Source organism: Prunus mume, linkage group LG2, assembly GCF_029339155.1.
Source record: "Prunus mume cultivar Tortuosa linkage group LG2, ASM2933915v1, whole genome shotgun sequence".
NCBI lineage: Eukaryota > Viridiplantae > Streptophyta > Magnoliopsida > Rosales > Rosaceae > Prunus > Prunus mume.
The window spans coordinates 43,860,130-43,884,730 of NC_142699.1; the positions used below are offsets into that span (position 1 = coordinate 43,860,130).

A 24,601-nucleotide genomic window follows, 5' to 3' on the forward strand; every position below is an offset into this window, starting at 1 on the left:
CAAGATGAGATAACTCTTCATAACTCTCCTAAACCTTTCATATCCTAACTTCCTTCCTAATGATAACTTCATATTAAACCTTCCTATAACTCACTCTCCATAACTTTATTCATGAACCTAGATAACTCCTACATACAAAGAGACACTTATTTGATATAGGTTATTAAGACTTTCCTCATGCATGAACGTGATCCCAATGGTCCATGTATGTATTTGCTAAACTCGCTACATCATCCTCTCTGGGTTGACAAAAATTCGCCCTTCAAATTTGGATTATCATGGAGTTGGAGCCATGGAAAGGAACAAGATATTTCACATTGAACACATCAAACATGTGAACATGGTTGGGAAGCTTCAATTTGTAAGCATTCGGATTAATCTTCTCAAGGATTTTCACCGATCCAATTTTGTGAGCAGCCAATTTGTTATATTCACCAACAGGAAAACAATCCTTGGTAAGAATGGCCCAAAACAAAATCTCCAACATTAAACTCCATAAAACGACGCTTCTTATCAGCATCATTCTCCCCGGGTTGACAAAAATTTGTCCTCGAATTTATGCCTTCTTGGATTAAAATCATGATCATTGATTGTTGGTCTTCAAATTGAAATCTCTCACTCCAAAGAAATAAATATTTTGAATATTTGAATATTCTCCAATTGTGTAAACTCTCCACGACCAATCTCTTAAACCAGAAATTCTAAAATATGGTATCAACCAAAGTGGTTGCACTATGACGACTGAAATTTTCAACCCTCATGAAATCAATATATTCAACAACTTCAAAAATATCATGAGAGTTGAATAAAGTGATGGAATCATCGACAATTGCAATATGAAGTTGACAAAATTTTCCACAACTTCTTCAATGCATTCCATTTGTTTCAATTTCGTGTCAAAAACCTTCTTAACGGTAAAATAATAATCACAACAAATCTCACAAGAACCATTTGAACATCGATCAAATACTGGAGGGAGATCCAAATATATTAAATGATCAAATGTATGATCACCACTAACCATTTTTTGACAACAGCTAATGTAGATTTGACTAACTACACAATTGGCATGTAGTTCCTCACTAGGATTTCAGTTTTGCAACTGAATCCCGCGCTATGAGACCAACTGATGCAGTGAAACAGGAACAAAAGATGTAATTTCGAGCAAATTTAACTCCATTAATTTTAAGAATACCCGGAACTAAACTCTAATATGTTAATTATGAGAATACCCAGGAAAAAAGTAAAGAGATGAGAGAAAAAATCTCAATCTTTATTCAATAACAAACATCAACTCCCTTTCTTACAATTTCATGCATTATTTATAGGTGCCTCTTAATCAAGATGAGATAATTCCTCATAACTTTGCTAAACCTTTCCTATCCCAACTTCCCTCCTAATGATAACTTCACATTAAACCTCCCTATAACTCACAAAGATGAAAAGACTTTCCATAACTTTATTCAATGAACCTAGATAACTCCCACATACGAAGAGACACTTATTTGATATAGGTTATTAAGACTTTCCTCATGCATGAACATGATCCCAATGGTCCATATATGTATTTGCTAAACTCGCTGCATTCAGTGGGGCAGGTGGTCACCTCCAACTCCACTTCCAAGTGATGAGGGGCGCAACATGGGCTTGTGAAAGTTGACTCCACTTCCACCTTCACTGCTTTGATCACCAATGTCTTCTCTGATTTCCATAGTTCTTAGCATTACTAAAATTGTAAACATAGAGATAAGAAAAATTAGATAACCAGAGGATATTATGCAAATATGCAGGTAATTCATCAATTTTATACAGATTTTACAACAAAACAATAACAGGAAACACAAACCAATGATGCAAACAAATTTGACAAAAATCCTAGGGATGACAATTTTCCCCGTGGGTAAGGGTCTTCAAGGGGCTTCGACCTAATGGGTTGGATATGAACGACAAAAAACGGGTATGGGGAAATTATCGGGTATGGTAATCGGGGAGGGGCGGGGATGATATTTTAATCCCCAAACCTGAACCTGACCCGTTAAGAACATATATATCAAATCAGCCGACATATGACTTTCTATAATAATAGAATATTTATTATATATAAATATATTATTGCAGAGATTTCAATATTGCCCTAGTTGTTGTTTATACATCTTACATAGCCGACATCTAGGGCTCTCTCACATATAAGCTTGGATCACTTGCACCCTTCCTTCTTTCAAAGTCAAAGGAATAGATTATCAACATACTGCAAGCACCATTATTTTAGGTACTCGATTCCAACTTTTAACCATTGACAATATTTTTTTTTTGTTCTATTTTTAGTTTTCATATCATCTAACATGATCACTGTAGGTGAAAACATATATTAATATATCACTAAATTTGTTAGTTGAAATAAGAATTACCAATACTATATCTTAGTTTATGCTTAGACAATTATTCATTATATTTACCTATTAATATATTTCTTGAACATCCTATTCATAGACGGACATTGATAATAAGAACATTTTGGACTTGACGGTGGTACTCAACAACATGATTCTCCAAATGTGAAGACACTAATTGAATGCTCAATAAGAGTTGAGAATGAGGATGAGAACCAAGAACACACTGCACAACCAACTGATGAAGAACCAAACCAAAATTCTAGTGGGTGTGATGATAACAGTCAAAATAAGAGAAAGTTAAGATCTATTGTTTGGAATCATTTTTAAAAAACAAAAGATTGGAGATGTGTGGAAAATCCGTGTGTAATAACTGTGGGAAAAAGCTATTGGCTTGAAGCAAAAATGGAACTACACATTTGTATGATCATTTTTAAATATGTCCTTTGAGGAAGCAAAGAGATAAAAAGCAATCTTTGTTGCATCCTACTAAATCAAATGATGGGGGTGTCAAGCTTGGTACGTATAATTTTGATCAACAAAATGCAAGGAAAGAGCTTGCTTGTATGATTATTTTGCATGAGTACTCGATGTCCATGATTGAACATGTCGGTTTTAGAAGATATTCAATGGCTTTGCAACCCTTGTTTAAGATGGTTTCTCGAAACACAATTAAGAGTGACATCTTTAAAATATTTGAGTATGAGAGAGAAAGAACAATGAAGTTGTTGGAGACAAATCAAAGTAGAATTGCAATTAGAACTGATATGTGGACCTCAAATAACCAAAAGTGAGGGTTTATGGCCGTCACATTTCATTTCATTAATGAATCTTGGAACTTGCAAAGTCGACTTATGAGGTAATTTATTTAGTTTTGAAATAAAACTTTTAACATATGTTTCATTTTAAATGTCTATTATAGCTTGTGTACTTAATTTGTCTTTTTTTTTTGGTACTAGATTTATATATGTGTCATGTCCACATACAATTGAGACTCTTGCTAGTGCTTTGATGGATTGTTTGCTAGATTGGAACATTGGTAACTTATCCACTTTGACTGTAGATAATTGCACAACTAATGATTCCATGATTGGAACATTGTTAGAAAAAAATTTGGCTCACTGTTGTTGGATGGAAGTTTGTTTCACATGCGTTATTGTGCACATATATTGAAGTTGATTGTTAAGGATGGCTTGAATGTTATCAACAGTAGCATTGAGAAAATTCGTTCTAGTGTTGCCTTTTGGTCAACCACTCCAAAGATAGCAGAAAAATTTATTGAGGTAGCCCGTCAATTGAAAATTGAGAGCACTAAGCAATTAGAGCTACATTGCAAAACTAGGTGGAACTCTACCTATTTGATGCTTAAGACAGCAATGACATACAAAAATATTTTCCTTGCTTGAGACAACGTGAGTCATTATATAAAATTATTCTTAGTGAGCAAGATTGGACGAAGGCAAGTATCATTGCTGAAAAATTGCATATTTTTTATACTATGACTGAATTGTTCTATGGGACCAAGTATCCTACAACAAACCTTTATTTTCCACACATTTGTGAGATTAGGTTGGCAATTTATGATTGGCTCTTGTCTGACCAAGATGAAGTGAAATTGATGGCCTCAAAAATGGTAACAAAGTTTGAAAAATATTGGGATACAATGCATGACATGATGGGATTGGCAATTATTTTGGATCCAAGGTTTAAGATGAAATTGATTGAGTTTGATTTTCCTCTTATATATAAAGAGAAGTTCTTCCTTGGAAATTGAGAGGATATGCAAATTGTCTTATGATATTGTCAAAGATTATCAGTCCAAGTCTAATCCAAGTGTTACTCATGAATTTTGTCAATCTTCAATTTCAACCTCTTCATCGATAGCATATCAAGTTGGAGTTGGAAACTATATGCACAAGTTTGAATATTTTCTTTCTAATTCAACTAATGTTGAGCTCGTTATATCATAGCTGAACCATTATTTGGAAGAGTCTCTTTTACCTTTGACATATAATCATGGTGGAGAACAAATGACATCAAATATCTTACTTTGCATGATATTGCTAGAGATATTTTGGACATTCATGTGTCTACAGTTGCTTTAGAGTCGTCGTTTAGCACTACTGGAAGAATTGTAAGCCCTCATCGTAATCAACTTTATTCAAAAACTGTGGAGGCCTTAGTGTGTGCTCGAGATTGGCTATGAAATGAGGTAAAAAGTATTGAAAATATGTTATACAAATTTACCATTAAATGTAATTGTTACTTAGTATTTTCTAATTATTCAGGTTTATTCTGAATAGATTCAAACTCTACATCATTGTCCCAGGGCTGCACATCTAATAATGATGTTGAGAATGAGGTTTACGAATTATATTATATAATTGATAATGATGTTTAATATCTTACTGTACATGATTGTAAAATTTATATTTTGTTTTATTTGTGTCAGGGATCTTGCACTGAAGAAGTTGAAAACATCACTTTGTGCGATTGAGATGTGTGATGACTACCTCTATAATGATGAACATGTCTTGGACATGTAATTTTGATATGTATTAATTTTTTTTATATAGTCTAGATTTTTAGTTAATAATAATTGAATTGATACATATGTGTGAGCTTATAGTGTTTTTTTCGCTCGTTCAACAAATTTTTTTATTTATTGGTTTTTCTTCAATAATGGGCGGGTAGGGGAAGCCGTTCCCCAATGAAGGCGGGGATAGGGAATCCCCGCTTAGAATATTACAGGTATGAATGCGGGGATGAAGGAAAAATGCTTAACGGGGATGGGGATGGGAATAGCATACCCATCCCCAATTCGACCCATTGCCATCCCTAAGATTATTTCTTAGACACTTGACATATGAAATTCAATGTTGAAAGTAAAAAACTTTCCAAATTAAAAAGGAAAATCTTTCATCTCTTCTATGTTGAAATTAAAATGAAAAATCTTTCATCTCTTCTATGTTTCATAAGCAGAGCTTGACTAGGAACAATCCGTGATCCATATATGTTGTCGAGTAACTAGCCCCTAAATAGGTTTAATAAAATCTAATTTTCAACATCCTTCAGTATAACATTTTTTCTTTCCAATCTTCAGTATAACATTATTAGCAATGACAAATATGTAGGAGAAATGGAATCATAAGTACTTCAAAATAAGATTTAATATGTAAAATTAGAAAAGAATGGTATTTCAAACCAATATACTTGAGTGGTCTCAAGTCTCCAACTATTCCCAAACATCTTGCAAGTCTACAACTTAAGTAGTACATACACTTAGCACGACAACCATATCCAAAAACTAGCAAAAATTACCGCATCCTTCGACATAATGACAATATCCCCGTACACAATTGTTGTTATGGCAACCACAAAAAGATACAAACAATCCAAATAGTTAAATTATGAGAGTCTGTGAAATTCCAATATACCTACTACTACACATAAGATAGGTGCAAATAGTGGCACAAAGAAATTCTAATAAGCCAACAAAATTGTTAAACCTATGCTCACTAGTGCCCCAATGAACTAGCATAAGTTCCAAATATTTAATAAAACAATCACATAAAGTCATCAAAAATAAATCCCCAACGTAGCCCAACACTCCACTAAGAAAAAAACTCAACAATGACATTAGAACTTTACCCCAAACACTATTGGGTGCAATGTCCCCGTATCCCACAGTTGACGTCATTTGTGTCGTAAAGGAAAGTGAAAGGGCAAATGGTGATAAACTTTTTCTTTATTTTTGTTTGCGAAGCTATGCGAGAAACAACGTAATAAACCAAAAATCATACCAAGCATCAATGTCCACATGCCGATCTTAATGACCACTTGAAGACGAGTTGGAGGTGTAGGCCCTGGAATATCTTGTGGAAGAAGAGTTGCATCTTGTGTTACATCTTGTTGAAGAAAAGCTGCATCTTGTATGTGCTCATGTGCAGCTTGTATGTGCTTAAGTGCAGCTTGTAAATGCCCAAGTGCAGTTTATATGTGATCAGGGGTTGGTGGTGAGTGGGCAGGTGGTCACCTCCAACTCCACTTCCAAGTGATGAGGGGCGCAACATGGGCTTGCGGAAGTTGACTCCACTTCCACCTTCACTGCTTTGATCACCAATGTCTTCTTTGATTTCCATAGTTCTTAGCGTTACTGAAATTGTAAACATAGAGACAAGAAAAATTAGATAACCAGAGGATATTATGCAAATATGCAGGTAATTCATCAATTTTTTTACAGATTTTACAACAAAACAATAACAGGAAACACAAACCAATGATGCAAACAAATTTGACAAAAATACTAGAGAAACTGATAAAGCCAGCAACAAGAATAACTTTTGAAACAAATAATGCAAACAGACTGTCAAAAATTCTCAAGAAACTGATAAACCCAGGCAACAAGATTTGATTTTGTTACCAAATGACAAATCTAAAACTTGAAAAAGAAAAAAAAGAAAGATCCCCAAACAAAATGACAAAGCTAAAACGAACATAAACGTCATAAAGAACAAAGCCCCAATAACAAATGCTGCAGATTATTCACCACATTTAGTGTTCTAGCTATACGAACGCAAAAGCCGCAACCATTTTCTCAAATTTAAACTCATTTTACAAGAAAATTAGGAAATACAAATCCTCAAGAAACTGATTAACTTAGCAACAAGATTAAATTTGAAATGTTGCATCGTTTGATTGGAGATGTTGGATCGTGGGATTATTTCCAACTTTTTGTATGTTGCTTTTGATGTTTCTAGGAGTGTATGTAAACTAATGGACCGAAATTTTGAGGCTTGTAGGTTCCATACCTACAATTATCCGTTTACTTGAACTTATCGTCATCTGATTGTGCAATCTACAAAAATTCGACAATTGGATCGTCTCCAACTTTTAGTATGCTGTTATGAGTGTTTCTGGATTATGTAGAAACTTGCAATTTGATCTTGTTAAATCTTCACAATTTGGTCCAACTGTCTCGCACATCTTTAACTATCTATAAATCAAGGATCCAACTAAAAGTACATGAGCTAGAAGTCACAAAATACATCCTCCAAACAACTAAAGTAATTAGCATCAAAAAATGGCAATCAAGACTGCTTCTCCCAACACATAACCTTCAATTGCCTCCAACCTTCTCCTTCATCACCCACAACAAACCTGAAAATCAACCATTAATAAAACAAAACAAAAATATAGACAAAATAATAAAATCTTGCAAAAATTGATGATAATTTAAACAAAAAAACATGTCCTAGACTTTGACAACAAAAATATACACATCCACATGCACATGCACATTCACATACTGTGACCAAGGTGCAATTCATCATCCAAAGCATAAAGCTTGAAGTCGAACAGAGCCGGCCCTAACTTTTCAGTGGCTTAGGGCCAAAAAATAAGATGAGGTCCTTAATTCGCATTTGTATGTAATCATAGTTTAACAAGAAAAAAAATGCACACATGCATGTATTTTCTTTTTGGGATAAATATAATAGTTATTTGAACTAAAATAACAAATGCAAACCATCATCATGTTAACTTTCTCATTATTTTATTTCCTTCTTTAAAAGACATTTTGTTGTTTTGAAACTTTTAAATTTTTAGTTATAATATGTTTGTAACACTTTAGGGTTAACTAAATAAAATATCATATGGGAGGATACTAAAACTAGCCTCTCAGTCTTTTTCAAATAATGCTGCTATGTACATCTTACAATTTTTTTTTCTTCTTGCAATTGTAAATCACTATGTATAAGAAAATGTTACCCTAAATATTTACTTTAGGGTTAATTGATGATTTTGCCCCCTAAACTTATACCTAGCTTTCAATTCATCCCTATCCTTTTTTTTTTCTAGAAAATTAAGGATATGAACTCTCTCTTTTTTGGCCAATTTCCCCCTACCGTCTAAATCCTCAACATTTCATTAAATTTTCAGTTAAATCATTTTAAAAAATATATATTTCTTTTGGAAAAAATTGAAAAATACACTGAACCAAACCTATCGCCAACCCCCTCCCCCAGCTCTATCTCCTCCAGCAACCCCATCAACCCTAAGAAAAGAAAATTATTATTTTGTGATGTGGGGAGGCTTAGGTTTCTTCATCTAGATCTAGAGTCCCACACACTTTGAAGGTAGAAGAATGTTTTGATGTCGGTATTTGCGTCTTTTTTTTTTCTTTTCAAACAAAATAGTATTGTTGTATCAAACAATAGGGCTTGAATATATGCTTATTTGGTGTCTTGCCCCCTAAGCGCATACCTATCCCATGCCCCATCCCTTGCCTCTGTGAGATCCACCTCTAGACCCAGACTCATCCCTCCCCTCCTTCTGGGACAGTAGCAACAGACTCATCCCACCCATAAAATCGGGCCCACAACCCATCGACAGAGAGAGAGAGAGAGAGAGAGTTTTCAGTTTTTTATTTTATGAGAGACTATTATTTCAAAGTATTGTTTTGTATTTTATATTTTATTTATTATTTATTTTAACGTATAAAATGATTATTTTACCTTCATATTAAAAGGCAAATTGAATGAAATGTTGCGGATTTAGATGGCAGGAGGGAAATTGGCGAAAAAAAGTTCATATCCATAATTCTTTTTATAAAAAAAAAGGATATGAGGTAAATCGAAAGTCAGGTACAAGTTTAAGTGGCAAATCTCCAGTTAACTCTTTACTTTAATCAAGATTTAATTTTATGTACTGTTTGAACCCAACTTTCGTATGGAATTCACTATACATTCTAAGTACATCTTACTCTTTATAGTAAATTTGGCTTAACCCTTCAAAGTCATTTTTCCTCAACTACAACCCATCTTTTTTTTATTTTTTTTATTTTTTCGAATAAAATCTTATTTTATTTTTTAAATAAAACCCAATGACTATGATCCAACTCTACAAGTTACCTAATCAAGCACAAAATTGAATTTATTGAAATTTTTTATTCCTAAAATACCCCTAACTAAGCCATTATTGCATTTGTATATTAACGTAAGAACCAATATAGAAACCATTTTTAATTGGATTGTAACTAATGACACACATTGAATTTGGAAAGATCTTCAAATAGATGTATGAATTAATTTGGAGTTTAAAAAAATTTAATAATAAAGTCAAACTTAACATACATAATTGGTTTATTTAATATAAAAAAGTTATTGTTTTATAAATATAATAGCGTACATAAAATTTTATGTTGAAAAAATAAAGTTCCTATTACTTCTTTTATGAAAAATAATGTTGCCTAGTATGAATTTACTTATTATTCAAATAATATACCCAACTTTTATAAATTCATTTTGGATATAATTGACCTAATAATTTCCTGTTATACAATAATATAACTTCTAATTTATCAATTATGGGTATATTGTAGGTATATTAAAGCCATAACATTTTATAGGTATATTGTGAAAATAATTTATCTAGCCATATTGGATATATACAAGATATATAGGTAAATTTGTAGGTACATTATATTGTATTGATAATAATTTACCTATTATATTTTATTGATAATATTTTATTAGGAGGAAAGTTGAGGGATTTTTTATTTTTCAAAAATTTAAGGATTTTCTTTATTGGTAGAAATTTTAGGGATTAGAGGGAATGTGCAAAAAAAGGGACTCATTGATATGTTATAAATGAGGAAGTATTAATTCAAAATGAGGGACTTAATGACATACTTGAAAATCGTCAGATTGACTTATATGAAGTTTAGTGGCAAACAATGTAAATATGTAGGAGTATTATGACCTTTTATATCTTACGAGGCATTTTAATTTGAATTTGGGTTTTATACATAGATTTCAAAATTAATGGGTTGATGTCTACAAAATAGAAATTGTAGGGGCTTATATTAGACCAACCCTATTTTATAACAAAGGGGGGTGTATTCAGTTTAGATTTTAAAAAAATTTAAAGAAGTTTAAAAGTTCAAGTGTATTCAATTACGATTTTATAGAAGTCTATACAATTCTGGTGTATTCAATTCAAGCTTTTTAAACTCCATTCAAATTTGGATGTATTCAAATACGACTTTAAAAGACTTCATAAAAGGTTGGGTATATTCAAAAACTCATTGATTTTAAAGGAAATACAAAAAGTTGTGGATTTCGTTTGATTATAAACTAATTTTAGGCCATGAAAAATCTTTAGTACCCCCTCCCCCCCCTCCCCCGAGATTTTGATAGATATATTAATTTTTATTCTCATGATATAATTTCACCACTTCTACTACCACCATCTTGTCATGGTTATCACCGTCGCCGCCACAGCCACCATCACCACCACTAACATCGTCACCACCCCTAACACCACCACCTCCGCCGTCACCTCCACCATCACCCAGTGCCGCCACTACCATCACCATCATTGCGATTGCCGCCACCACCACCATCATTATCCCCACCTCCACCGCCACTACCACCCCTACTATTAGCCCCACCATCACCCCACGGTCACCACCACCACCACAGCCACTACCAGCATCATCACCATCACTACCACTGTTGCCACCGCGCCACTCCCACCACCACCTCTACCCCTCCACCACCGCCACCACTACTACCACCCCCACATCCTCCACCACTACCTCCCCACCATCACCCACAAATCATCATCACCACCGCCACCGCCCGTCACTACCATCTTCATCACCTCTAAACCCTTTGTTTTTTGAGTAATATAAACTCCATTAAAATCAATAATAAAACTCTAACAAACTCAGTTAAAATCTATACATGAATTCAATCAAAATTTATGTGGAGTTTGTAGAATTCATTCAAACTCAATTAAATTCAATTAAACTTTGTCAACTTTACAACTCTTTTAAAATATAAATTGAATACACCGTCCTAAAACTCTCATCATTCCTAAAATAACATGTGTTCCAATTAATGAATGGTGGCATGGATTTCAAAATTGACTTTTTCTTAACCGCAACTCATCACTTTTTGTTCCTATTATTAAAAATCATTTTTTTATAGGTAAAACCCATAATTACTAGAATCCAATCCATCAAGTTTACCTTATCAAACTCAAAATCTGATTTATTATAATTTTTCAAATTCTCAAAATACCCCACATATTTACAATTGTTGCTTTCTCCATTGATTGTGCTAAATATCTTTGAACATGCAATTCAATTGTCATTAATATTCAAATGGGTTTCAAATTGGCTTGGCTTGTTGAGATTTCCTATTTCTAGTAGAATTGTGATTCCATAACGTGATATCAATTAAAATTAAAAGGCTGTGAGAGTTTTATCAACTCTCTTGCACTAGTATTTCCGTACATCGACATATATATCGTATAAGAACAAGATTTTAGAAAATCGAAACACCACCAGTCTCTTCTTCTCTTTGATCATAGAAAACTACTTGTGGAGAGATGGACTCCACATCTTCGTCGAAACTCACCTCCATTCCTGGAGAAATTGTACATGAAATCCTCCTGAGGTTGCCAGCCAAATCTTTAATCATGTGCACTGCGGTGTGCAAGCCATGGGGTAAAAGATGTATCCTCATTAATGCCCATCTCAGCCACCAATTATCATATTCCAATCCAACCACCAAATCGTCAATGGTTGTCAAGTTCTTCTGCTGGAAAATCACATAAAGTTTAACTTGTTGTCGTGTTATGGGGATATCCTTTCCCCTAACCCTATCCTTAACCCTGTTTTACCTGGTGGTGCTGCTGACTATATTATTGAGCTTATGAATCGCCAATTTTGAACGAAAACACTGATTTTGACACTTCCAAACTAGTAACGGCTTATATGCCTTACTTGTACTAAGGACGGCATAGCTTCGACTGACATCTTTATTTGGAACCCTTCAATTAGAAGGTATATGGTCTTGCCTAAGCCTAATTTTATTGTATATCTAAAAAATGATGACATTGTTCGTCACTACTTTGTCTATGATTCTCACACCAATGACTATAAGGTTTTGAGACGTGTGAGTAATTATTCTAAACTAGTTGCGGTTGAGATTTACTCCTTAGCCAGGGGCTCCTGGAAAACCCTTACCGTGTCAGCTCCTACATATTTTGGGTTTGGCGTCACTGCTACATGGCCTTTCTCTTACTGGATTGTTGTCAATGGTGCACTGCATTGGGTTCAACACCGTGAACAAAGAGGGAAGGACCTTGTCATTGTGTCCCTTGATATAAGCATTGAATTATTTGGGGAGATAAAGATGCCTCAAGGTGTGAGAAAAATAGAATATCCATACGTGGACTGCAACATATGGATTTCAAAACATAAGGGGTCCGTTGCCTTGCTTGAATGTAGCAATATGTTCAGGATCGGTAGTCAACCTCACTCGTGGGTCATGGAAAAGTATGGTGCAGTGGAATCCTGGACCAAATTGTATGAGCTGTTCCAGCGGTTAGGGCTTGGGGGGGAGCCCAAAATTCATTTCCAATGGGCCTATCTAGCCTAGCGGTGTGGGTCCCACAGGACGGGCTGGCTTGAAGTCAAAGCGAGCCGAGCTCCCTGAGTTTTGGGTGATGTCATCGTTGACGCTAGGCTAGCGTCGCCGCGCTTTCAATTTTTTTACCATTGGCGCTGCCTTTTTGCCAACGATTAGCAGCCACGTGGTGGCCTCTAGGCGTTTCGATAGATTTTTCTCCTCCAATCCAACGGTAACCAATTTTTTTGCAATAAAATTATGAAAAAATTCGATTTTTTATATATAGAAATTACCCAAAAATTAATGATTTTTTTTCTTTCTATAAATACTAACTAATACTCTTCACTTTTAACACCAAATCCTCATACATTTTCTTCTCCTTCAACTATTATTCACTTTCTACTTAATATTTTATTCACTTTCAAATTTTATTTTTCTTTATCATCTTATGGCTTCTTCTATCGAAACCGGAGGGGCATTAAGTTAGTTTGATTGCCTTTTATTTTATTGTATTTTAATGTTTTGTTTTAAAAATTAGTTGTAATTCATGTATTTTATTTAATTAGTAGTAATACTTAATTACTTGTATTGGTTTTCTTTGAGTGAATAAAGAAAGCATTCAATACAATACCTTTTTATTCAAAATATTCCATACATAAAAAACCACAACCGAAGTATAACTAAAAAACTAACCACAACCAAAGTATTTTAAAAATAAAAAAAAAACCACAACCATTCACTGTCATTACCTTTCACCGCCCATAAATGCTTCATCAAGTCAACTTGATGTCGTTCATGAATATAATATATCGATCAATCATACGGGTCATGAAACGACTTTCCCTAACCAACGGTTCATGCTCCAATGGTTCTCCATTTGGCCCCATGAGTTTTTCATAAATTCTTGTCATGGCCGTGTTCATGGGATCTGGTTCGTACAGGTCTATAGTATTGTAATCACACGCATCCTCCATAATTATGTTATGGAGGATGATGCATGTCATCATTATGCTCCTCAGCACCTCCTCATCAAACAAATGAGCCACACCCCTAATAATAGCCCACCGGGCTTGGAGGATACCAAAACACATCTCCAAGTCTTTTCTATAACCCTCTTGATAGACAGCAAATAATTTTTGCTTCTCGGATCGGGGATGTAGAATTGATTTCACAAATGTGGTCCACCTCGGGTTGATGTCATCTGCTAGATAATACCCATTCTGGTAGACGGTATTGTTGATTTCATAGGTGATATTCAGGGCTTCACCTCTTAAACATTCAAGTCGTTTTGAGATTCAACAACTCTGAAGAAGGCATGCTAAACCCATGTATCAAATCTAGCAACGGCTTCAAGGATGATATTTTTTTGCCCTTTCCTATTTCCATAATCTCCTTGCCAAGCAGTTGGGCAATTCTTCCATTGCCAGTGCATGCAGTCGATGCTACCAATCATTCCTGGAAATCCTCGAGCTTCGGCTTTTATAGAAGCCGTTGGAGGTCCCTCGGCGTAGGTCCGCAGGTAGTCCCTGGTGTATAGAGTTTTGACTGCATCACAAAATCTTACCAAGCTCTCCAAAGTAGTGGACTTCCCTATCCGGGCAATCTAATCCACTTGATCAGCAGATGAACCATACGCCAACATTCGTATAGCAACTTCGGGAAGAAGTCCCAAAACCCCAGCAACATCACACTTTTGAACAAAGTATTCATCATAATTGCAAATGTCATGCATGACTTTATTGAACAAATGAGGTTGCATTTTATATTGCCTTCGAAAATCAACATCAAAGTACAGAGAAGTTGGGATAAAATAATCTACCAGAAGATTCTTACCCCAAGAATGCCTATGTCTGTCCACATTCGGGCCACATCCGACTTGTGAACCAAGGCCTTGGTTTTCTTCATTAAGCAAAGCCGCTGCTATGACATCTTGTTGATCTAGTTCTCTCTACACCCTTTTGCCTTCAGCGCGTCTACACCTTCTTTCTTTAGTTTCTCGCTCTTGCCTCTCCAAACATCTGCTTATGTCTGACATTGAGAATGGAGTATGAATTCTAAAATATGAGAAATGAAAATATAGAGAAGATCTAGTGTGAGATATATGAGCTGAGCCTCTGAGTATTTTAAGTGGCATGACGGTTGCAAGAAGTAATTGTATATATTCTTTCTAAAACGCACTAATAAAAATTTAACTTAAGTAATTTCATGGCTATTTATGAGGAAAACATTGAAACCAGTGCTACATTCGCTAATTTCTTATAAACTAGCCTCTCTGCACGTGCTCCCACACAAGAGGCCATAGCGTGACTAAACATCGTCTGCAAAAGGGTTGAGGTTCTAATGTTAAGTTATAGTTAAACTACACATCAATTGCTTCCTTTTCAAGTACAAATTTAAATGAACAGAAAAGAACTGAAGAGAAAAATATGTCGCAGGCGATAGGACTTCATACGCTCCCAAACAACATAAATGCAATTGAAATGAACCTTTTAACTACTTTGATTCTTTTCCTTTAGCTTCTCGAAAGCCAAACAGAGATTTGGATCAACATGTTCATGCAGCATACTAAAATTGAAGGCGATAAAAAAAAAATAATTAAAATCAAAGGCCTAAATAAAATTGAGAGACATTATAATCCTTAACTTTAAAGTAAATTTAGGTTTAAGTCAAAAAAAAAAAATTCACTTTTGGAAAAAGAAGCTTTTTCAAAAAAAGAAAAACATCTCTCTCAAATAATTGTAAAGGATTCATTAGAAATCTAAAAATAAATAAGGCAATTTTGTCATTTTTTCTTTAAAAAACTTTTTACAAAGTCTCCCTAACATTCATATTCTAATTTTAGTTTTTAAAATTGTTTATTTTGCGTTTTTACGATAATACCCATGTGAGTTTTATATGCCAGTTTCATGTGCCTTTTTACGATAATACCCATCGGACACAGAATCCCTATTTTGTCCCTGCATAAACCCCAATTATCGAAGCACCCTGTAAAACCGCCCTAGAGCCTCAACGCGCCTGTTTTTACAACAGAAGAACGAAGCGAAGAAGAAAGTGAGTGAGAAAGAGAGAAGGAGAAGGAAATTCCAGAAAAAACTCCACCATCGAGGCGTAAGAAGGGAGAAGATTCATTGGTAATTTGGTAATTTGGTTCCGCCCTTTTCCATCATCACTGCCCCGCCTGTTTGTATGCAACACCTTCCTTTTACTTTCCCAGAAAACAAATGGAAGAGATTCATTCGCATTTGTTATATCGATAAATTGTTGAATGGTTAGAAGTCAATTTATTCATAATAAATATTTTTTGATTAAATTTTGCGGTAATATTTTTCAGGTTTGTTGAAGTAAGTAAATGAGGAGCAAACTGGACTTTCCCATGGAGAATTGTGCACAGCATATGGACTTGAGGTGTGGATTGTATTGTTTTTTCATTTGCCTCTATGCTAGTTTCCTTCAACTACAAGACACCCATTTAAATACTTGCCTAAGAACAGGGCCTTAGGTTAGTTTATGAGGTTGACAAACTAGAACAACAGAAATCTAGGGCTCAAGTTTTGTTTTTTTTCATGATCTTAATCTCAACTTTTATATAAGTAGGGCTATAGTGAATTAAAGCTTACAATTACTTGCTACTTGTTAAAGAAATTTCTATCATGTAACTTGGAGTGAGCAATGGAAACTGAGCTGGCTCAGCCACTTTTCCTAGGTATTTAGTTCTTCAGCCATTAACTGAAATATGTACTGCATGGTTCATAATCTCTTGTTGTTTAAATTGGAAGGGCAAAAAACTCGTTTTCTGTCATTTTAAACCTTCATCCTCTTTCCGTGTTTTTTTTTGGGGTTTAAGCTTGGGAGGTGGTGATAGCAACACCCTCATCTTGCCAGCAAAGAGAAGGAACAAAAGGAAGGGCACCAATCAGGTGCGTGCAGAAGTTAAATTACTAGTTGTTTTTTTTTTCTGCTGTATTCAAATTAAATATTCCCTGAATCTGATTATCCAGGATTGTGAAAAACTCAATAAAAGAAAAGCAACAATGATTAGCAAATCCCAGCAAAGGAAGCTGAAGAAGTTGGAGGTGCGTGACTGTATTGATAGGTGAAAAACTCAATGCATTTTTGTTTCATTGTTCTCTTAACTTAACTTGGAATTGTTTGCTTTTCATTTCTCAAGGAGGAGAAGGAAAAATCGCTTTCCATATCCAAAAGCATTGAGGCCTTAGAGTACGGCTATCATCCCTGCTCCCTCTTTTCTTGATGGGTGATTAATATTTTAGTTTGTTTCCTATCCAAGTGATGTTTGATGGCATATTTGCATTTACATTACCAGGAAATATAAGCTTCCAGAGGGTGCACATTCTCTTTTGCAGTCATCAAAGAATATTGGCAAGGTTTGCATCTGCGAAGGTGTTTACCAATATAATCAAAATTTTGTCGCATATCTTTCTTCTTAACAGGGTTTTTTTCTTTCTTTTTATTTATTTATTTTTTGGTAGGTTGAGTCTAAAAAGGAAAAACGTTAGGAAGGCTGTACTATTCTCCAAAGCTGGCTTTGGTGTTCCCCTTACCGACCAACCATTTAACAAGATAGATAGTGAAAGTGAAAGTGAACCTGAGTTAGAAAAAACTCAATCAAGGTCGGATCTTTGCAAGAATGATCAGGTGCAATCAAAGATAGTCCCAGCAGAAATCCAAAAGAACACATTTATTTCTTTGGACTCCTCTCAGGGTCTAGTCAGTGGCAGAGGACTTGGCGTGAATGGTGGAGCTGCTGCCGACTTACCATATGAAAATGCTATTGGCAACAAACATGACACTTCTTTGCGAGAAGACATAAACAGTTTGCCCACTTCAAGTGTGAATGATGATAGTCAAAGCATGAAGATGGTATGTTTCGTCTTCATCATATTGAGAATTCCTCTAAGTATCTTGTCTTTTTATGTTAATATTTTTTATGTTAATATTTTTTGAACCTATTACATGAAATCCCATTATTGGTTGATACTTTTTTAAAAGGAAATTTTGTTGCTCTTATGGCATGTATTCTATACGTTGTGATACTCCCTCCTGCAGCCTGCCCTTCAATAGAGAAAAGAAAAACGGGAACAAGCAAATAATTTTAGATTCTAAATTTCAGAATGGTTTTATAATACTTGTAAGATGTCATAGGTATCAGGATAACTATGAGCACAATGCGATCAACATGCTATTCATGTTCTTGTTTCTTACAGTAGTCAGAAATGTGATATTACCAGTTTTTATATGTTCTGAGTGGCATTTATTTATTTATGACTGGTGTTACCGACTGACTGGAGACTGGGGGTGGATTTGGGACAGGACAAAGTGAAAGAAACACCAAATGTAAATTTCAGCAGGACGAGTAAATTATCAAATTCTCCTACACCGAGATCTCTAATCACCCCAACTATAGTGCATGTATCAAGGCCTGAGGAAGTTGAAAATGCAAGGAAGGATCTTCCGATAGTAATGATGGAGCAGGAGATAATGGAGGCTGTTAATGACCATTCCACTGTTATTATATGTGGAGAGACTGGGTGTGGTAAAACCACCCAAGTTCCACAGGTGGGTTTATTATCATATTATTGTTGTTATGTTTATATGTATTTTATATTCTTGATCCCTTAAAGCTCCTAATTCTGCATTTTGGTTGACATGTTGCAGTTTCTTTTTGAAGCCGGCTTTGGTTCAAGCTTTTCTTGTGTCCGAAGTGGTATAATTGGTGTTACTCAACCTCGTCGTGTTGCAGTCCTTGCGACTGCTAAGCGAGTGGCATATGAGCTTGGTCTACATTTAGGTAAAGAGGTCGGGTTTCAAGTTAGGTATGACAAAAGGATCGGTGAAAGTTGCTCCATCAAGTTCATGACAGATGGAATCTTACTACGGGAACTTCAGGTTCTTTAAGCAACCGATCTTGTTAATGCTATCATGATTTGAGCAACTATGCATCAAATAATAAGTTTCTCTATTTGGGTTTCTATTAAGGTTGGGTTCTGTTTTCATATTGATACATATACGGTTTGGATGATTGAATCAGTGATTAGAACCATTCAGTTTTTAGCTTCTCAGCTAAATCAGAAATTGTTTAGCCATTTGATTATCCTTGGCAACTTCTGATCTGAATTTTTTTTAGCAGGTATAATCCTTGAAGAATGACCTAAAATATAGATGGTTCCAATCATTGTAAAATACATCCTTGGGCAGCCCTAGGAAGGATTTGTGCACTTTTCTTACAATAAGGACATCTTTAACATAGAAAAATTCAGTATATATATATATATATATATGTATGTATGGGTTCGGATCCTGGGACAAACTATTTTACGCATAATTACGACATTTCTCTACAATTTGGGAAATGTTTTACATGAATGGTTTTGAAGGGAACCTGCAAAATAGATGGTTTTTATATAATGGGAACACATTGTGGGATGAGCCGAACAGCATGGTTCTCTTTTCTTAAAAAGAAAACCCCTTTTAAGTTTTGACTATTTGTATATATCTTAAGTCTTATTAGATCTCTCTCTCTCTCTCATTTTTTTTCTCCTCACTCACATTCGTAGCTGGTTTCTCTCATCTTATCCAAAATAAAAAAAAGGATAAAAATGCTTTGACAAGCTGCAGTATTAATTTGATATGCATATATACTGGGCAATGGGTACCCATTGGGCTTAATGGACTGCTAGTGGGCGGTCAATAGGGAATCATATTGGTACTGCCTTGGATGTGTCTCAAGGCTTAGACGGGCAGCGTGTGAGGTACCAAAGTGCTCATCCTATAAAATATCATATTAATACTGCAGCTTGTCATTAATGTCTTCATTTTTATCCTTTTTTTTTTTGTTTTCGGGATAAGATGAGAGAAACCAGCTAGATTTTTGGATACTGTTCCCCTTTACTAAAAGTACTTGTACTTGCACAATTTAATTTTGCATCAAGGCATGCAATGGCCCGGTTTAATTCAGCCTTGAACTGAATTTCTATCGGTTTTGGTTTTCACTCTCTCTCAATTGTACAAGTATCGATCATTACTTCTTGGGATCTGTTTCCAACTTTTATTTTTGGTACCAATCTTTTATCATGTCACTGTTTTTATGAAATTTTATGGAGTTTAGTTAGATTTAGTTATCCTTGTCCTTGTACTTAAACCAAAGCTCTTTATTGTACAGAATGACTTTTTGCTGAAGCGATACTCTGTCATAATTCTTGACGAGGCTCATGAGCGGAGCTTGAACACTGACATTCTTATCGGAATGCTTTCACGTGTAATTCGTGCTCGTGAGGTAAAGCTCCATAGTGTTGATCATGAAAAAATTTGTTAGTCAAGGTTTTTGAACCATTTGTCGTACTCATTTGCATGTGATGGCAGGAAAAATATGCAGAGCAGCAACGGGAGGTGCTTTCAGGAAGAACTATAAGTACAGGGCAACAGATTTTTCCATTGAAGCTTGTTCTGATGAGTGCCACCTTGCGAGTGGAAGACTTCATGTCTGGTAGAAAGCTGTTTCGCAATCCTCCGCCAGTTATAGAAGTTCCCACCAGACAATTTCCTGTAACCATTTACTTTTCAAGCAGAACCAAGGAAGAGGATTATATTGGGCAAGCATGTAAAAAAGTCTTGGCAATTCACAAGAGGCTGCCACGCGGGGGCATACTTGTCTTCGTCACAGGGCAGAGGGAAGTAGAGTATTTGTGTCGAAAGCTACGTAGAGTTTCAAAGGAACGTTTTGAAAAAACATCTGAAGGGGATATTAGGAGTGATGTCACTGAAGTTTCTGAAAGAAGTTCTACTGAGGAAGTAGACATGAAGGAGATCAATGAAGCATTTGAGGTTCATGGAAATTCGGCTGACCATCAAACTGACAGATTTAGCTATAATGATGAAGATCAGTTTGACATAGATGACGATGAGCTGCATGATTCATATGATTCAGAAACAGAGAGTGAACTGGAAATAATTGGTGACTATGGCGACTCATTCATCCAAGCTAGCCCAGAAATTGATGGTGATGTTGAAAATGTTTTGGAGAGGAAGGGGGCATTACTCAACTGAAGGCTGCTTTTGAAGCTTTAGATGCAAAAACTTCATTTAACTTCAACTCTGATGAGAAACAACCTATTTCAGTTACTCCAAACGCTTGCCACAACCAATCCAATCCTAGCATGGGAAAAAAGAGTGGATTTGAAGAGAATACTTCTCCGGGTACATTGCATGTTCTCCCTCTTTATGCCATGCTCCATGCGAAAGATCAGCTTCGTGTATTTGAAGAAGTCAGGGAAGGAGAACGGCTCGTTGTTGTGGCCACCAATGTGGCTGAAACATCTTTAACTATACCTGGGATAAAGTATGTTGTCGATACTGGAAGAGAGAAAGTGAAGAGCTACAATTCCTCAAATGGCATGGAAACATATGAAGTACAGTGGATAAGTAAGGCATCAGCTGCTCAACGTGCAGGAAGAGCTGGAAGAACGGGGCCTGGATACTGTTACCGTCTGTATTCTTCTGCAGCATATAGTAACATATTTCCTGACTTTTCTCCGGCTGAAATATCTAAAGTCCCTGTTGATGGTGTTGTACTTTACATGAAATCCATGAATATTGATAAGGTGGGTCCAAAATGTCTCCTGGCCAAACTTTAAGCTATTAATATGCAATTAAACATTTTGAAGTTTTCTTTCAGTAGCTTGATTTTTGAGGTGGGGATATAGTTTAACTTCACAAGATTTTCATGTGCAACCCACTGACTATACGTAAAATTGACAATACTGATCTCATTGGGGTTAGGTTTGGGGTTCTGAACCTGTTGGTTTTTGTATCTTAGTGCTTGTAGATGTTGCATTCATCTTCTAATGTTCATGGTTTTGGATGGTTCTTACTATGTTCTTGGGCAGCGTTGGCTTGTTTCACCTGAAAGTATGCTTTATTTTGTTACCATTATGTTATTTACAGATCATGTTTCTTGTGTGTCATCTTTTACGTCTGGACTGCTGTTATAGTATATGACCTTTTTTTGTGTCCATCCCAGGTATCCAATTTTCCATTTCCAACTCCTCCAGAGGGTGCTGCCTTGGATGAAGCTGAGCGTTGCTTAAAGATCCTTCAAGCACTTGACAGCAATGGAAGACTGACACCTTTAGGGAAGGCCATGGCTGATTTCCCCATGAGTCCTCGCCACTCTAGGATGCTCCTTACGGTTATTCAAGTAATGAGTAAGGGGAAGAGTTACTCTAGGGCTAATTTAGTGCTAGCATACGCAGTTGCAGCAGCAGCTGCTTTGAGTTTGTCAAATCCTTTTGTCAGGCAGTTTGAAGATAGTCACACAAAAAGCCAAGACTTAGATGAGGACGGGAATTCCAGCGGCACTGTGAACATTGAAGTTATGGACAAGCAAGAGAAGTTGAGAAGGAAGAAACTAAAAGAAACTGTAAAAATGTTTCGTGAAAAATTTTCTAATCCCAGCAGTGATGCTCTGTCTGTAGCTTATGCTTTGCAGTGCTATGAACTTTCGGAGAGCCCAGTGGAATTCTGTAATGTCAATGCTCTACACCCAAAAACAATGGAGGAAATGTCCAAGCTGAGAAAGCAACTACTCCAACTTGTCTTTAACCAAAGTGGTGTTTCTAGTGGGGAGAAGGATTTTTCATGGATTTTTGGAAGTCTGAAAGATGTAGAAAATGTTTGGAGGGTTTCCCATGATAAGAACCCTCTATTATTGTATGAGGAAGAGCTCCTAGGCCAAGCTATCTGCGCTGGTTGGGCAGATAGGGTTGCCAAACGCATTAGAGGAAGTTCCGGGTTATCTTTAGGAGATAAAAAAGTTCATGCAGTTCGGTATCAAGCCTGCATGGTTAAAGAGATTGTGTTCCTCCACCGTTGGTCATCTGTTTCTAATTCAGCCCCTGAGTTTTTGGTATACAGTGAGTTGATACAGACAAGACGTCCGTACATGCACGGTGTTACGAGTGTGAAATCAGAATGGCTTGTTGAGTATTCTCGGTCTCTATGCACTTTCTCCGCACCCCCAACAGATACCAAACCTTACTATGAGCCTCTAACTGACCAAGTATTACATTATGTCATTCCAGCCTTTGGTCCTCATTTATGGGAGCTTCCATCACATAGTATTCCAATTAGTAATTATGCATTTCGAGTGGCAGTTTTTGCTTATGCTTTGCTTGAAGGCCAGGTTTTACCATGTTTAAGATTTATTCGTAAGTATATGGCAGCCCCTCCTGCTAGTGTTTTAAGGCCGGAGGCAGCAGGTCAAAGACGGGTTGGGAGTCTTTTGACTAGGCTGAATATAAAAAAGATAGACAGCTGTGCTATGTTAAGAGAGGTCTGGAAGGAGAATCCCAAGGAATTGCATCCAGAAATCATGGACTGGTTTCAGGAGGGTTTCCACAATAATTTCAAAACTCTTTGGTCACATATGCTTAGTGAAGTAATTTTAGAGCCCCAAGATCGATTCCCGAAGACATCAAAGAGAGTTAAAGTGAAAAAATAAATTGCTGGTATGGAAGTTTGGCCAGCATACTGACATATTATTGTTTCTCTATATAACATAATTATAATTCTGTGATTTAATGTGAAAAATAGCCAGAAGGAATGATCAGCCACTGTATCTGTATGGAGATGCATTGACCTTGACATGCCCTCTGACTGAAGCTACTGCAGTTAGGTAATCCGCTCTAAATGTAGACCCTTTTTCAGTGAAATATAGGAAGGAAATGTATAGGAGAAAAGAGAGAGAAGGGAGGAGGAAGGGGAAGGGATGGCTGAGGGACAATGTACATGGAATGGTACTGAAATTGAAATCAAAAGTTAAAACTAGAAACATTATACTTTCAGTTTGAAGTTTTTATTTCACGAATTCCCCTTCATCTCTCCCATATTCCCTCCGCCCTTCTAACCTCCTTCCTCTCATACATTTCCCTCCATCTTTTAGTGGAAAAGAAAAACACAAAAATTTAAGTGTTTCCAAACAGGCACTTATTTTTCATCTGTTTTTCCACAGGTTTCAGAGAGGATGATGATGAGAGATATCGGCCCCACAATTGGGAATCAGAACGACATGAGCAAGATAAAGAGCATCCTCCAGGTCATCAATCCAAGCTAAGTGATGAATTTCCAATTCATAAAATCTATATCTTGGTTAAGTTAGACCATGGTTGAGTTTAAGCCCACTGTAATAGTTATCAAAGAACATTTTAGTTTGTTCGTTCGGCATAACAGCTGATGCTTAATAACCTTCTTGTTTGGACTTTCCATTTCATATGCTTTCTTGAGCTGCTTGAAGAATTTGGTTATTTAGCGTAGATGTGCGGATGGTTTAGTGATATTGATTTTATTGGACAATTCATTGAGTTGGTGAAGAAGATGCAGAAGTAATTTAATGTTTTACATATTTTGTATCTAAGACATTTCAGCGTACCCAGAGGTTTTGACTGTATTCTAGGAGGTTTCCTTTAATTTATTTAGCTTTTTAATATTTCAAAGCTACTTTTCCCCGAATAGTACTTCATTTACTAAACTTTTGTGTCCAATGGAAACTATCTATGGCCTGGATCTTGTTGCCTCCTCTTGACTAAACGATACTATTCGGATATACAATTGAGTGTGAAGCCAAGCCACACTGTTTTGTAAGGTGCAAAGTTACAATAAAATAAAAAATAAACATCTGTTGCACATCCTTCTCACCACCCTTCCTTAACCCTTTTTCCCTCTTTTCTTGCATGTATTCCCTCAATCTCGAATAAAAATAATACAAATTTATAAATA

At 35.8% G+C, this 24,601-nt stretch overlaps 1 protein-coding gene and 1 pseudogene across 7 annotated transcripts; both read left to right on the top strand.

Moving 5' to 3' along the window:
• Positions 1-2,737: 2,737 nt before the first annotated feature.
• Positions 2,738-3,253, top strand: LOC148920476 (zinc finger BED domain-containing protein RICESLEEPER 3-like; annotated as a pseudogene).
• Positions 3,254-15,809: 12,556 nt separating this feature from the next.
• On the top strand, positions 15,810-24,334 carry LOC103322410 (ATP-dependent RNA helicase DEAH13). Of its 7 annotated transcripts, none has more exons than XM_089046195.1 (14): positions 15,813-15,950; positions 16,143-16,216; positions 16,656-16,728; positions 16,810-16,884; positions 16,980-17,029; positions 17,136-17,196; positions 17,302-17,692; positions 18,143-18,388; positions 18,488-18,718; positions 19,992-20,105; positions 20,192-21,429; positions 21,849-23,334; positions 23,420-23,501; positions 23,838-24,334. In XM_089046195.1, the coding sequence occupies exons 11-12, from the start codon at positions 20,986-20,988 to the stop codon at positions 23,325-23,327; spliced, it is 1,923 nt and encodes a 640-aa protein (XP_088902321.1). In that variant the 5' UTR covers positions 15,813-15,950; positions 16,143-16,216; positions 16,656-16,728; positions 16,810-16,884; positions 16,980-17,029; positions 17,136-17,196; positions 17,302-17,692; positions 18,143-18,388; positions 18,488-18,718; positions 19,992-20,105; positions 20,192-20,985; the 3' UTR covers positions 23,328-23,334; positions 23,420-23,501; positions 23,838-24,334. The 7 variants fall into 7 exon arrangements, with proteins under 7 accessions (XP_088902317.1, XP_088902321.1, XP_016647990.2 ...); XM_089046196.1 differs by having other exon boundaries at positions 15,820-15,958; XM_089046191.1 differs by having other exon boundaries at positions 15,810-15,942; positions 21,849-23,501.
• The last annotated feature ends 267 nt before the right edge of the window (positions 24,335-24,601 follow it).

What these genes read in the sequence shown, in the direction of transcription:
- LOC103322410 (XM_089046191.1), top strand. Translation starts at nt 20,986, where the DNA reads ATGGGAAAAAAGAGTGGATTTGAAGAGAATACTTCTCCGGGTACATTG. An exon ending in AATCCATGAATATTGATAAG is followed by an intron (nt 21,430 to 21,848) that starts GTGGGTCCAAAA and finishes TGTCCATCCCAG; the next exon opens with GTATCCAATTTTCCATTTCC.